At 49.7% G+C, this 13,640-nt stretch overlaps 1 protein-coding gene across 13 annotated transcripts in view; it reads left to right on the top strand.

Moving 5' to 3' along the window:
- Positions 1-13,640, top strand: part of LOC129861298 (zinc finger protein 335-like) — a 38,885-nt gene that overhangs the window by 4,412 nt on the left and 20,833 nt on the right. For 12 of the 13 annotated variants that reach the window (XM_055932598.1, XM_055932599.1, XM_055932600.1 and 9 more), the window contains exons 6-14: positions 1,599-1,724; positions 1,813-1,946; positions 2,153-3,569; positions 5,317-5,460; positions 5,699-5,860; positions 6,081-6,336; positions 6,569-6,743; positions 6,949-7,061; positions 7,363-7,381. In XM_055932598.1, the coding sequence (XP_055788573.1) occupies positions 1,599-1,724; positions 1,813-1,946; positions 2,153-3,569; positions 5,317-5,460; positions 5,699-5,860; positions 6,081-6,336; positions 6,569-6,743; positions 6,949-7,061; positions 7,363-7,381 (2,546 nt within the window). The remainder of the gene's footprint in view (positions 1-1,598; positions 1,725-1,812; positions 1,947-2,152; positions 3,570-5,316; positions 5,461-5,698; positions 5,861-6,080; positions 6,337-6,568; positions 6,744-6,948; positions 7,062-7,362; positions 7,382-13,640) is intronic. The other variant, XM_055932594.1, reaches the window with a different exon arrangement.

Genomic DNA, 13,640 nt, shown 5'->3' on the forward strand with positions numbered 1-13,640 from the left:
GGTTAAAGAAGGATTTTTAAGCCTTGAGATAATTGAGACATGGATTGTATGTGTGATATTCAGAGGGTGATTGGGCAAGACAAAAGATTTAAGTGGCTTTGAAAGGGGTATGGTAGTAGGGTCCAGGCGCACCAGTTTGTGTCAAGAACTGCAACGCTGCTGGGTTTTTCACGCTCAACGGTTTCCCGTGTGTATCAAGAATGGTCCACCACCCAAAGAACACCCAGCCAACTTGACACAACTGTGGGAAGAATTGTAGTCAACATGGGACTGCATCTCTGTGGAACGTTTTCTACACCTCGTAGAGTCCATGCCCCGGCGGATCGAGTCTGTTCTGAGGGGGAAAGGGGGAGGTGCAGCTTAATATTAGGAAGGCGTCCTTATTGTTTTGTACACTCAGTGTATATATGAGATATTTTTTTAAATAAAACATTTATCAATACAGTAATATGAGATCATGTATGTAAAGTATTTACGTTTGACATGTTAATCATTTAGTAGATGCTCTTATCTAGAGCGACTTAGTTAGTGCATTTATCTTAAGATAGCTAGGTGAAACAACCACAAATCAAGGGTTCCATATGGAAACTTATGAGAATGGTTCTTTATTTAACCTTCAAAAAGGGTTCTATAATGCGCCAAAAAGGGTTCCGCTAAGCCAAAGAACCCCTATCTGATACTATTTAGAACCATTGTTTTGTGTACAGGACACAAACATTCCGTTTCAGCTAAACAATTGATATATAGCGTTTTGCAACAAAACCCCATTTTAATACACATCTAAAATCTATCAAATTAAAAATCTGAGGACAGTAGTATTTTACACATACGCACATGAAGGTACGCTTAAGCAATTATTTCTGATCAAAAAACACAAATGTGAAGAATGTGTGTATGTCGCGTTTTGAACAGAGGCTCTAAAGAAATGAATGTCAGATTGGAATAGTTGAGCATCACAACTTATTTATACTTCTCTGTACAAAAATATCATTCGTTATTTGGTTTGACTTGATAATGTACACATGGGGCAATGGACATTCAAGAGAATGGACATTTACACAATGTTCAGATAGAAATGTATTGCGTAGATCAACTATAACTGTCAGGATAGGATAGGAGATTGTATGTGCTCTATTCATTCTATTTCTATATCCAACATGCAGTTCCAGATACATCCCTGCCATTAGTGAAGGCAGCCAATCCAACATGCAGTTCCAGGCACAGCCCTGCCATTGGTTGAAGACAACCAATCCAACATGCAGTTCCAGATACAGCCCTGCCATTGGTTGAAGGCACCCAAATCAATAGTTTCAGAAAAGGAGTCACTTCCTGACATCTGTATTCAGATAGTTGTAGTCACCTCCAAAGTTACTGTTTGTTCCTCTGGAAAGATAATTACTTTCCACAAAGCAGAGTTAAAACTAGAGTTATCCAGGTTTGTACTAGACCCGGACATAGAGTTACTTTCCACAAAGCAGAGATACTAGAATTATCCAGGTTTGTACTAGACCCGGACAGAGAGTTACTTTCCACAAAGCAGAGTTAAAACTAGAGTTATCCAGGTTTGACCAGTGTGGTTTCTCCCTCTCTTATTGTAGCCCACACGTCAACCTCGGCCCTGTCCAGCCATCACCGCATCACCATCGAGGCTCTGGGAGAGGGTCCTACTTCCACCTGCCACGACCAGGGAGACATGCAGGGTATGAAATATGCAACGTATGCCAGTGAGTTGCCATGAAAGAACATTGAAACATAGTGATTTCAAGTGAATGCTGTCCCTTGTTTTTCATAAAATGTTTTATGACATGCAAGATAACCTGCACCGTGACCAGCCAGACCAGCCCTCTGGCAGCCACTACCCAGACCATGAGGACCAGGACAACCAGCACTCCCACGCATCTCAGTACATGGACTGTAGCGGTGGAGACGCAGACAGACCAGACCAGGTAAGGGGCAGACACGATTTAGGTTTTTTGAGTCACGTCTGAAAACACAACCTTTTAAGTCAAGGATTTAATTCTTATTTTAGAAATCCTTCTTGTTTTATCTCCTTTATGGCTTTTCAGTTTATTTTATTCCGTTGTTTTACGGTAAAGTGTGTAACATTTTTAAATGCAGTTTTAAATAAAGTTTGACTATTTGATTTGACCAGACTGGAGAGTCGTCCTCCTCGTATGTAGACGACGAGGAACCTGACCAGACGAGGATCTCGTCCCGATCTCTGTCCCGCTTCCCGGAGTACGGTGTAGTCGACAACTCTGACCAGGACCTGCGGGGGTACGTGGAGGGTAGCGGAGCCGCCGACTCCAACCCCTCGTCCCCCGGTATTCGACGACGCCACTCTCACTATGTTGTGGACTGCAGTGCGGGGACGGACGTGTACATGGAGTGTGAAGAGGATTTGAGGCCGCAGCACTCTCAGAGCTACATCGACAGCAGCAGCAGAGCTAACCACTCCCAGAGTCACCGTACCCTACAGCAGTATGTGGCGTTTGTTGCTGCAGATTCAGAGCAGCCCGGTTGTTCCAATTACCAGGATCAGGAAGGGCAAAGGGAGGACCCAAACAAGAGCCCAGACCAGAACCAGGGCCCAGACCAGAACCAGAACCCAGACCAGCCACAGCACTCTGACCAGCAGCAGCCCCAGCACTCCCACTACATGGAGACCACCAGCAGCAGCACTGGCCCAGAGGCCTCCCCGGGCCGGTACACTGGGATAGGGGAGGGAGGCGAGGGCTCCTCCACAGACCACCACCACCCCGAAGCAGACACTGTGGGATCAGACCACCACCACCCTGAAGCAGACACTGTGGGATCAGACCACCACCACCCTGAAGCAGACACTGTGGGATCAGACCACCACCACCCTGAAGCAGACACTGTGGGATCAGACCACCACCACCCCCAGGCAGACACTGTGGGATCAGACCACCACCACCCCCAGGCAGACACTGTGGGATCAGACCACCACCACCCCCAGGCAGACACTGTGGGATCAGACCACCACCACCCTGAAGCAGACACTGTGGGATCAGACCACCACCACCCCCAGGCAGACAATGTGGGATCAGACCACCACCACCCCCAGGCAGACACTGTGGGATCAGACCACCACCACCCCCAGGCAGACACTGTGGGATCAGACCACCACCCCGAAGCAGACACTGTGGGATCAGACCACCACCCCGAAGCAGACACAGCAGGCTCAGCAGAGGCTATGGAGTGCACAGAGAGCCAGCCTGGCCCTTACATCAGCAGCAGTGGGACCTACTCCTCCCGCCTGGAGCCTGACGTTGAGGGGGCCCCTGAGCCTCAGTGGTCCCCCAGTCTGGGGAGGCCTTTCAGGGGAGAGGAGGGTGGCATGGTGGGGGGGTCTAGATCATCAGCCGTGGAGGAGGGGGTGGCTGGAAGAGGACCAGGGGTCACCGTCCCCCACACCATGGCTGAACTGGAGGAGATGATGGAGGTGGTGATCGTTCAGCAGTTCAAATGCAAGATGTGTCCCTACAAGAGCGTCTCCAAAGACACCCTCATCAACCACATGAGAGACAGGCACTTCAAACCCACAGGTACAGTAGCCCCATCCCATCTAGCGAGAACTGAGAGACAGGCACTTCAAACCCACAGGTACAGTAGCCCCATCCCATCTAGAGAGAACTGAGAGACAGGCACTTCAAACCCACAGGTACAGTAGCCCCATCCCATCTAGCGAGAACTGAGAGACAGGCACTTCAAACCCACAGGTACAGTAGCCCCATCCCATCTAGAGAGAACTGAGAGACAGGCACTTCAAACCCACAGGTACAGTAGCCCCATCCCATCTAGAGAGAACTGAAAGACAGGCACTTCAAACCCACAGGTACAGTAGCCCCATCCCACCTAGAGAGAACTGAGAGACAGGCACTTCAAACCCACAGGTACAGTAGCCCCATCCCATCTAGAGAGAACTGAAAGACAGGCACTTCAAACCCACAGGTACAGTAGCCCCATCCCACCTAGAGAGAACTGAGAGACAGGCACTTCAAACCCACAGGTACAGTAGCCCCATCCCATCTAGAGAGAACTGAAAGACAGGCACTTCAAACCCACAGGTCAGTACATCCCATCTAGCGAGAACTGAAAGACAGGCACTTCAAACCCACAGGTACAGTAGCCCCATCCCATCTAGAGAGAACTGAGAGACAGGCACTTCAAACCCACAGGTACAGTACATCCCATCTAGCGAGAACTGAGAGACAGGCACTTCAAACCCACAGGTACAGTACATCCCATCTAGAGAGAACTGAGAGACAGGCACTTCAAACCCACAGGTACAGTACATCCCATCTAGCGAGAACTGAGAGACAGGCACTTCAAACCCACAGGTACAGTAGCCCCATCCCACCTAGAGAGAACTGAGAGACAGGCACTTCAAACCCACAGGTACAGTAGCCCCATCCCACCTAGAGAGAACTGAGAGACAGGCACTTCAAACCCACAGGTACAGTAGCCCCATCCCACCTAGAGAGAACTGAGAGACAGGCACTTCAAACCCACAGGTACAGTAGCCCCATCCCACCTAGAGAGAACTGAGAGACAGGCACTTCAAACCCACAGGTACAGTAGCCCCATCCCATCTAGAGAGAACTGAAAGACAGGCACTTCAAACCCACAGGTACAGTAGCCCCATCCCACCTAGAGAGAACTGAGAGACAGGCACTTCAAACCCACAGGTACAGTAGCCCCATCCCATCTAGAGAGAACTGAAAGACAGGCACTTCAAACCCACAGGTACAGTAGCCCCATCCCATCTAGAGAGAACTGAGAGACAGGCACTTCAAACCCACAGGTCAGTACATCCCATCTAGCGAGAACTGAGGGAAGAAAGACACATAAACATACAGTACAGGAGGCAGCCATCTATGAATGAATCACTAGTATTGATCTTCAGTTTAGACATCTGAGGGCAGAAACAGAATTCAAATGGAATCAAACTTTATTCATCCTCAATTGAAATAATTAGATTAAAACTATTTATCCTCAGCTGAATTAATTAGATGACAACTTTTATTTATCTCCCGGGGGAAAATAGACTACTACAACCTTTTTATCATTTACCGAACGTGCGCTCTGCCAACGAGGCCTGTATGGAATATGATCAAATAAAACGAGATAGTGCTTTATTAACTCCTAAACTGAGGTTCTGTGCTCCACTAGAAACGCAAAGGAATATGGCTAAATCAATCCCCAAAGGGAAAAATTGGATTTGATTGAACTGATTGATGGTCCTGAATGGAATACAATGATCTGATTGTTGGTGTGCTGTGTGATTTCCAGGTGGCCCCCCTCCTAAGAAGCGTGGTCGGCCCAGGCGTAGTGATACGTTGGCCTGTCAGCAGGCTGAGGTGAAACCAGAGCCACAGCCTGAGGAGCCAGAGGACGAAGACATCGTAGATGCTGGGGCCATCGATGACTCTGAAGGTATGTTGAGATCCATGTCAAGTTTTTTTTTTCTATATAAGCACTTGTCACAAGAAGCCGATAGCCGGTCGGTCGGTCGGCTGGACGGTTAGCCGGTCGGCCGGCCAGTTAGCCCGTTAGCCGGTCAATCGGCCGGTCAGCTGGGCAGTCGGTCAGTCAGTCGGTTGGTTACTTGGGTGTATGGACTAGTGGTCGATTTGGGATTCACACACTCACTTTCTCCCTCTTTTCTCTCCAGAGGACAGTGACTATAACCCAGCAGATGAGGACTGTAGGGGCAGACAGCCTGCCCTGCTGAGACAACCTGCCCCTCCTCCCTGCTCCTCCACAGACCGCCCCCGACGCAGGGTGGGACGCCCCAGGAAGTTCACCTACACAGAGGGCAGCTACAACTGCAAGGGTGGGTACTACTGTAGGAACAATACACTCACCATGCTCACATTCAACGAACAATACGCTCAGCTGTTTCTGCACGTCTTCCCAATTTTTAAGTGAAGGCTTTTCCTAAGATCACTGCAGGAAGACAATTGTGTGCTGTTTTCATTCACTAAGCTGTTTATTGAATAGGTTTCTTATGCATGAACTCTGCTCTGTATTTCCCTTGTTTCGGCTGAGTACAGAAGCCGAGGGTGCATCCAAGCAGCGTAACGGGAGTGGGGACCCTCAAGGCTCCGAGGAAGCAAGTTCCTCAGGCCTGGGAAACGGACCAGATTCCTTGGCCAATGGAAAAGCAGTGGAAGCCGGCATCAGCCAGTCAGACTCTGAGAACAAAGACCCGTCACCCAATGGGAGGCCGGAGGAGGCAGAGTTTTTCCCCAGGAAACGAGGTCGACCCTCCAAGCGGTTTCTCAGAAAGAAATACAAGAAGTACATGAAGTAAGACTCATTGTTACTGACACCTGAAGCGAGCTACTGTATCTCTGAATACCTGTATCGTACTGTCCTGTGATAGCCTGGATTTTGACATTTTACATTGTCCCTTCCAGCAACTATGGTGGTTGCGTACGGCACAGATCTGTACTGTTGGAAAGGATATTACATGATGTAGCCGCATACTGAGATCTTCTAACTAAATACCTTCACACCCCCTACCGGTCTGTATCACCAGGTATTACACGTCTCTGAAGCCCCTTCTGAGGCCTCACAACTGTTGGATTTGTGGCTCTCGCTTCCTGTCCCAGGATGACTTGAGGTTCCACGTAGACTCTCACCAAGGAAACGACCCAGAGTGCTTCAAGTGCCTGCAGTGTAACTACCGCTGCAAACGCTGGTCCTCGCTCAAGGTGAGTGGGGTCGGGGGCATACAGTCCGATCAGTCAGTCAAATGTATATAGCCTTCATTACAGCATTTTATTGCAAATGAATTACACTGCTTCTTTAATCATTGAATCAGTTATCAGTTTTTTTCTCTTGTATCTCAGGCCTGGTCTGTTCCCTGTACTGTCTGTAATAACCACAGTGGAATGTTTTCTCTGTTGTGTTTAACAGGAGCACATGTTTAACCACCAGGGGAACAAGCCCTTTAAGTGTGAGGAGTGTGACTACAGCAGTGTGTATAAGAAGGATGTCATCAGACACTCTGCAATACACACCAAGGACAAGTATGTACACACACACACACACACACACACACACACACACACACACACACACACACACACACAGGACGTTATCGTACACTCAGCAGTACGTAACCAGGGGCAGTATGTTCTCTCCTGACACCATGTGTGTGACATTCACATGTGAGCATCATACAACTCACATCACCAGACCAAAATGGCACATTAACCTTTATTGTTTTTGGGGTTTTTTTTAAGCTGGAGATCGATCGAAGCTTAAAATCGATTTTAATTAATCAATCAAATCATTCGATCCAGTAACTTATTTTTCATCCTTTCACAGGAAAACAAAGTCTGAGTCTGTAAGTATTTTCACCTTTTTAAATCTATAAAATGTTGAGTTACTATAGTTGGCCACCCTAGATAGACCTTTTCTATCCAGGTCATCCCATTTAAAAACATGTTATTAACCTAGTGACATATCTTGTTTTCATGCCATAGCAGGTTTATGAAATCTGTATAAAGGTTTTAAACCCAGTATGATATCTTGTTTTCATGCCATAGGAGGTTTATGAAATCTGTATAAAGGTTTTAAACCCAGTATGATATCTTGTTTTTTATGCCATAGGAGTCGTATGGTCTGTCTGTACAAGCCAGATGTATTTGTACAGGTCTGTCTGACTCTCAGCAGGTATCTAAGGTGTTGTCGTTCCCGTGTCCAGTGTGGTCTGTCTGACTCTCAGCAGGTATCTAAGGTGTTGTCGTTCCCGTGACCAGTGTGGTCTGTCTGACTCTCAGCAGGTATCTAAGGTGTTGTCATTCCCGTGTCCAGTGTGGTCTGACTGACTCTCAGCAGGTATCTAAGGTGTTGTCGTTCCCGTGTCCAGTGTGGTCTGTCTGACTCTCAGCAGGTATCTAAGGTGTTGTCGTTCCCGTGACCAGTGTGGTCTGTCTGACTCTCAGCAGGTATCTAAGGTGTTGTCGTCCCCAGTGTGGTCTGTCTGACTCTCAGCAGGTATCTAAGGTGTTGTCGTTCCCGTGTCCAGTGTGGTCTGTCTGACTCTCAGCAGGTATCTAAGGTGTTGTCGTCCCCCGTGTCCAGTGTGGTCTGTCTGACTCTCAGCAGGTATCTAAGGTGTTGTCATTCCTGTGTCCAGTGTGGTCTGTCTGACTCTCAGCAGGTATCTAAGGTGTTGTCGTTCCCGTGACCAGTGTGGTCTGTCTGACTCTCAGCAGGTATCAAAGGTGTTGTCAGTCCCGTGACCAGTGTGGTCTATCTGACTCTCAGCAGGTATCTAAGGTGTTGTCGTTCCCGTGTCCAGTGTGGTCTGTCTGACTCTCAGCAGGTATCTAAGGTGTTGTCGTTCCCGTGTCCAGTGTGGTCTATCTGACTCTCAGCAGGTATCTAAGGTGTTGTCGTTCCAGTGTGGTCTGTCTGACTCTCAGCAGGTATCTAAGGTGTTGTCAGTCCCGTGACCAGTGTGGTCTATCTGACTCTCAGCAGGTATCTAAGATGTTGTCGTCCCCGTGTCCAGTGTGGTCTGTCTGACTCTCAGCAGGTATCTAAGGTGTTGTCAGTCCCGTGACCAGTGTGGTCTGTCTGACTCTCAGCAGGTATCTAAGGTGTTGTCGTCCCCAGTGTGGTCTGTCTGACTCTCAGCAGGTATCTAAGATGTTGTCGTCCCCGTGTCCAGTGTGGTCTGTCTGACTCTCAGCAGGTATCTAAGGTGTTGTCAGTCCCGTGTCCAGTGTGGTCTGTCTGACTCTCAGCGGGTATCTAAGGTGTTGTCGTTCCCGTGTCCAGTGTGGTCTGTCTGACTCTCAGCAGGTATCTAAGGTGTTGTCGTCCCCGTGTCCAGTGTGGTCTGTCTGACTCTCAGCAGGTATCTAAGGTGTTGTCGTTCCCGTGTCCAGTGTGGTCTGTCTGACTCTCAGCTGGTATCTAAGGTGTTGTCGTTCCAGTGTGGTCTGTCTGACTCTCAGCAGGTATCTAAGGTGTTGTCGTTCCCGTGTCCAGTGTGGTCTGTCTGACTCTCAGCAGGTATCTAAGGTGTTGTCGTTCCCGTGTCCAGTGTGGTCTGTCTGACTCTCAGCAGGTATCTAAGGTGTTGTCGTTCCCGTGACCAGTGTGGTCTGTCTGACTCTCAGCAGGTATCTAAGGTGTTGTCGTTCCCGTGTCCAGTGTGGTCTGTCTGACTCTCAGCAGGTATCTAAGGTATTGTCGTCCCCGTGTCCAGTGTGGTCTGTCTGACTCTCAGCAGGTATCTAAGGTGTTGTCAGTCCCGTGACCAGTGTGGTCTATCTGACTCTCAGCAGGTATCTAAGGTGTTGTCGTTCCCGTGTCCAGTGTGGCCTGTCTGACTCTCAGCAGGTATCTAAGGTGTTGTCGTTCCCGTGTCCAGTGTGGTCTGTCTGACTCTCAGCAGGTATCTAAGGTGTTGTCGTTCCAGTGTGGTCTGTCTGACTCTCAGCTGGTATCTAAGGTGTTGTCGTTCCCGTGTCCAGTGTGGTCTGTCTGACTCTCAGCAGGTATCTAAGGTGTTGTCGTTCCCGTGTCCAGTGTGGTCTGTCTGACTCTCAGCAGGTATCTAAGGTGTTGTCGTTCCCGTGTCCAGTGTGGTCTGTCTGACTCTCAGCAGGTATCTAAGGTATTGTCGTCCCCGTGTCCAGTGTGGTCTGTCTGACTCTCAGCAGGTATCTAAGGTGTTGTCGTTCCCGTGTCCAGTGTGGTCTGTCTGACTCTCAGCAGGTATCTAAGGTGTTGTCGTTCCAGTGTGGTCTGTCTGACTCTCAGCAGGTATCTAAGGTGTTGTCGTTCCCGTGTCCAGTGTGGTCTGTCTGACTCTCAGCAGGTATCTAAGGTGTTGTCGTTCCAGTGTGGTCTGTCTGACTCTCAGCAGGTATCTAAGGTGTTGTCGTTCCAGTGTGGTCTGTCTGACTCTCAGCAGGTATCTAAGGTATTGTCGTCCCCGTGTCCAGTGTGGTCTGTCTGACTCTCAGCAGGTATCTAAGGTGTTGTCAGTCCCGTGACCAGTGTGGTCTGTCTGACTCTCAGCAGGTATCTAAGGTATTGTCGTCCCCGTGTCCAGTGTGGTCTGTCTGACTCTCAGCAGGTATCTAAGGTGTTGTCGTTCCCGTGTCCAGTGTGGTCTGTCTGACTCTCAGCAGGTATCTAAGGTGTTGTCGTTCCAGTGTGGTCTGTCTGACTCTCAGCAGGTATCTAAGGTGTTGTCGTTCCCGTGTCCAGTGTGGTCTGTCTGACTCTCAGCAGGTATCTAAGGTGTTGTCGTTCCAGTGTGGTCTGTCTGACTCTCAGCAGGTATCTAAGGTGTTGTCGTTCCCGTGTCCAGTGTGGTCTGTCTGACTCTCAGCAGGTATCTAAGGTGTTGTCGTTCCCGTGTCCAGTGTGGTCTGTCTGACTCTCAGCAGGTATCTAAGGTGTTGTCGTTCCAGTGTGGTCTTTCTGACTCTCAGCAGGTATCTAAGGTGTTGTCGTTCCCGTGTCCAGTGTGGTCTGTCTGACTCTCAGCAGGTATCTAAGGTGTTGTCGTTCCCGTGTCCAGTGTGGTCTGTCTGACTCTCAGCAGGTATCTAAGATGTTGTCGTTCCCGTGACCAGTGTGGTCTGTCTGACTCTCAGCAGGTATCTAAGGTGTTGTCGTCCCAGTGTCCAGTGTGGTCTGTCTGACTCTCAGCAGGTATCTAAGGTGTTGTCGTTCCCGTGTCCAGTGTGGCCTGTCTGACTCAGCAGGTATCTAAGGTATTGTCGTCCCCGTGTCCAGTGTGGTCTGTCTGACTCTCAGCAGGTATCTAAGGTGTTGTCATTCCAGTGTGGTCTGTCTGACTCTCAGCAGGTATCTAAGGTGTTGTCGTCCCCGTGTCCAGTGTGGTCTGTCTGACTCTCAGCAGGTATCTAAGGTGTTGTCGTTCCAGTGTGGTCTGTCTGACTCTCAGCAGGTATCTAAGGTGTTGTCTTTCCCGTGTCCAGTGTGGTCTGTCTGACTCTCAGCAGGTATCTAAGGTGTTGTCGTTCCCGTGTCCAGTGTGGTCTGTCTGACTCTCAGCAGGTATCTAAGGTGTTGTCGTTCCAGTGTGGTCTGACTGACTCTCAGCAGGTATCTAAGGTGTTGTCATTCCCGTGTTCAGTGTGGTCTGACTGACTCTCAGCAGGTATCAAAGGTGTTGTCATTCCCGTGACCAGTGTGGTCTGTCTGACTCTCAGCAGGTATCTAAGGTGTTGTCATTCCAGTGTTGTCTGTCTGACTCTCAGCAGGTATCTAAGGTGTTGTCAGTCCCGTGACCAGTGTGGTCTGTCTGACTCTCAGCAGGTATCTAAGGTGTTGTCGTTCCCGTGTCCAATGTGGTCTGTCTGACTCTCAGCAGGTATCTAAGGTGTTGTCGTTCCCGTGACCAGTGTGGTCTGTCTGACTCTCAGCAGGTATCTAAGGTGTTGTCGTTCCCGTGTCCAGTGTGGTCTGTCTGACTCTCAGCAGGTATCTAAGGTGTTGTCATTCCCGTGTCCAGTGTGGTCTGTCTGACTCTCAGCAGGTATCTAAGGTGTTGTCGTTCCCGTGTCCAGTGTGGTCTGTCTGACTCTCAGCAGGTATCTAAGGTGTTGTCGTTCCCGTGTCCAGTGTGGTCTGTCTGACTCTCAGCAGGTATCTAAGGTGTTGTCGTTCCCGTGTCCAGTGTGGTCTGACTGTCTCTCAGCAGGTATCTAAGGTGTTGTCGTTCCCGTGTCCAGTGTGGTCTGTCTGACTCTCAGCAGGTATCTAAGGTGTTGTCGTTCCCGTGTCCAGTGTGGTCTGTCTGACTCTCAGCAGGTATCTAAGGTGTTGTCGTTCCCGTGACCAGTGTGGTCTGTCTGACTCTCAGCAGGTATCTAAGGTGTTGTTGTCCCCGTGTCCAGTGTGGTCTGTCTGACTCTCAGCAGGTATCTAAGGTGTTGTCGTTCCCGTGTCCAGTGTGGTCTGTCTGACTCTCAGCAGGTATCTAAGGTGTTGTTCCCGTGACCAGTGTGGTCTGTCTGACTCTCAGCAGGTATCTAAGATGTTGTCGTTCCCGTGTCCAGTGTGGTCTGTCTGACTCTCAGCAAGGTATCTAAAGTGTTGTCAGTCCCGTGACCAGTGTGGTCTATCTGACTCTCAGCAGGTATCTAAGGTGTTGTCGTTCCCGTGTCCAGTGTGGTCTGTCTGACTCTCAGCAGGTATCTAAGGTGTTGTCGTTCCCGTGTCCAGTGTGGTCTGTCTGACTCTCAGCAGGTATCTAAGGTGTTGTCGTTCCCGTGACCAGTGTGGTCTGTCTGACTCTCAGCAGGTATCTAAGGTGTTGTCATTCCCGTGTCCAGTGTGGTCTGTCTGACTCTCAGCAGGTATCTAAGGTGTTGTCGTTCCCGTGTCCAGTGTGGTCTGACTGACTCTCAGCAGGTATCTAAGGTGTTGTCGTTCCCGTGTCCAGTGTGGTCTTTCTGACTCTCAGCAGGTATCTAAGGTGTTGTCGTCCCCGTGTCCAGTGTGGTCTGTCTGACTCTCAGCAGGTATCTAAGGTGTTGTCGTCCCCGTGTCCAGTGTGGTCTGTCTGACTCTCAGCAGGTATCTAAAGTGTTGTCAGTCCCGTGACCAGTGTGGTCTGTCTGACTCTCAGCAGGTATCTAAGGTGTTGTCGTTCCAGTGTGGTCTGTCTGACTCTCAGCAGGTATCTAAGGTGTTGTCGTTCCCGTGTCCAGTGTGGTCTGACTGACTCTCAGCAGGTATCTAAGGTGTTGTCGTTCCCGTGTCCAGTGTGGTCTGTCTGACTCTCAGCAGGTATCTAAGGTGTTGTCGTTCCCGTGACCAGTGTGGTCTGTCTGACTCTCAGCAGGTATCAAAGGTGTTGTCAGTCCCGTGACCAGTGTGGTCTATCTGACTCTCAGCAGGTATCTAAGGTGTTGTCGTTCCCGTGTCCAGTGTGGCCTGTCTGACTCTCAGCAGGTATCTAAGGTGTTGTCGTTCCAGTGTGGTCTGTCTGACTCTCAGCAGGTATCTAAGGTGTTGTCAGTCCCGTGACCAGTGTGGTCTGTCTGACTCTCAGCAGGTATCTAAGGTGTTGTCGTTCCCGTGTCCAGTGTGGTCTGACTGTCTCTCAGCAGGTATCTAAGGTGTTGTCGTTCCCGTGTCCAGTGTGGTCTGTCTGACTCTCAGCAGGTATCTAAGGTGTTGTCGTTCCCGTGTCCAGTGTGGTCTGTCTGACTCTCAGCAGGTATCTAAGGTGTTGTCGTTCCCGTGACCAGTGTGGTCTGTCTGACTCTCAGCAGGTATCTAAGGTGTTGTTGTCCCCGTGTCCAGTGTGGTCTGTCTGACTCTCAGCAGGTATCTAAGGTGTTGTCGTTCCCGTGTCCAGTGTGGTCTGTCTGACTCTCAGCAGGTATCTAAGGTGTTGTTCCCGTGACCAGTGTGGTCTGTCTGACTCTCAGCAGGTATCTAAGATGTTGTCGTTCCCGTGTCCAGTGTGGTCTGTCTGACTCTCAGCAAGGTATCTAAAGTGTTGTCAGTCCCGTGACCAGTGTGGTCTATCTGACTCTCAGCAGGTATCTAAGGTGTTGTCGTTCCCGTGTCCAGTGTGGTCTGTCTGACTCTCAGCAGGT

This window comes from Salvelinus fontinalis, chromosome 8 (assembly GCF_029448725.1).
Source record: "Salvelinus fontinalis isolate EN_2023a chromosome 8, ASM2944872v1, whole genome shotgun sequence".
Lineage (NCBI taxonomy): Eukaryota > Metazoa > Chordata > Actinopteri > Salmoniformes > Salmonidae > Salvelinus > Salvelinus fontinalis.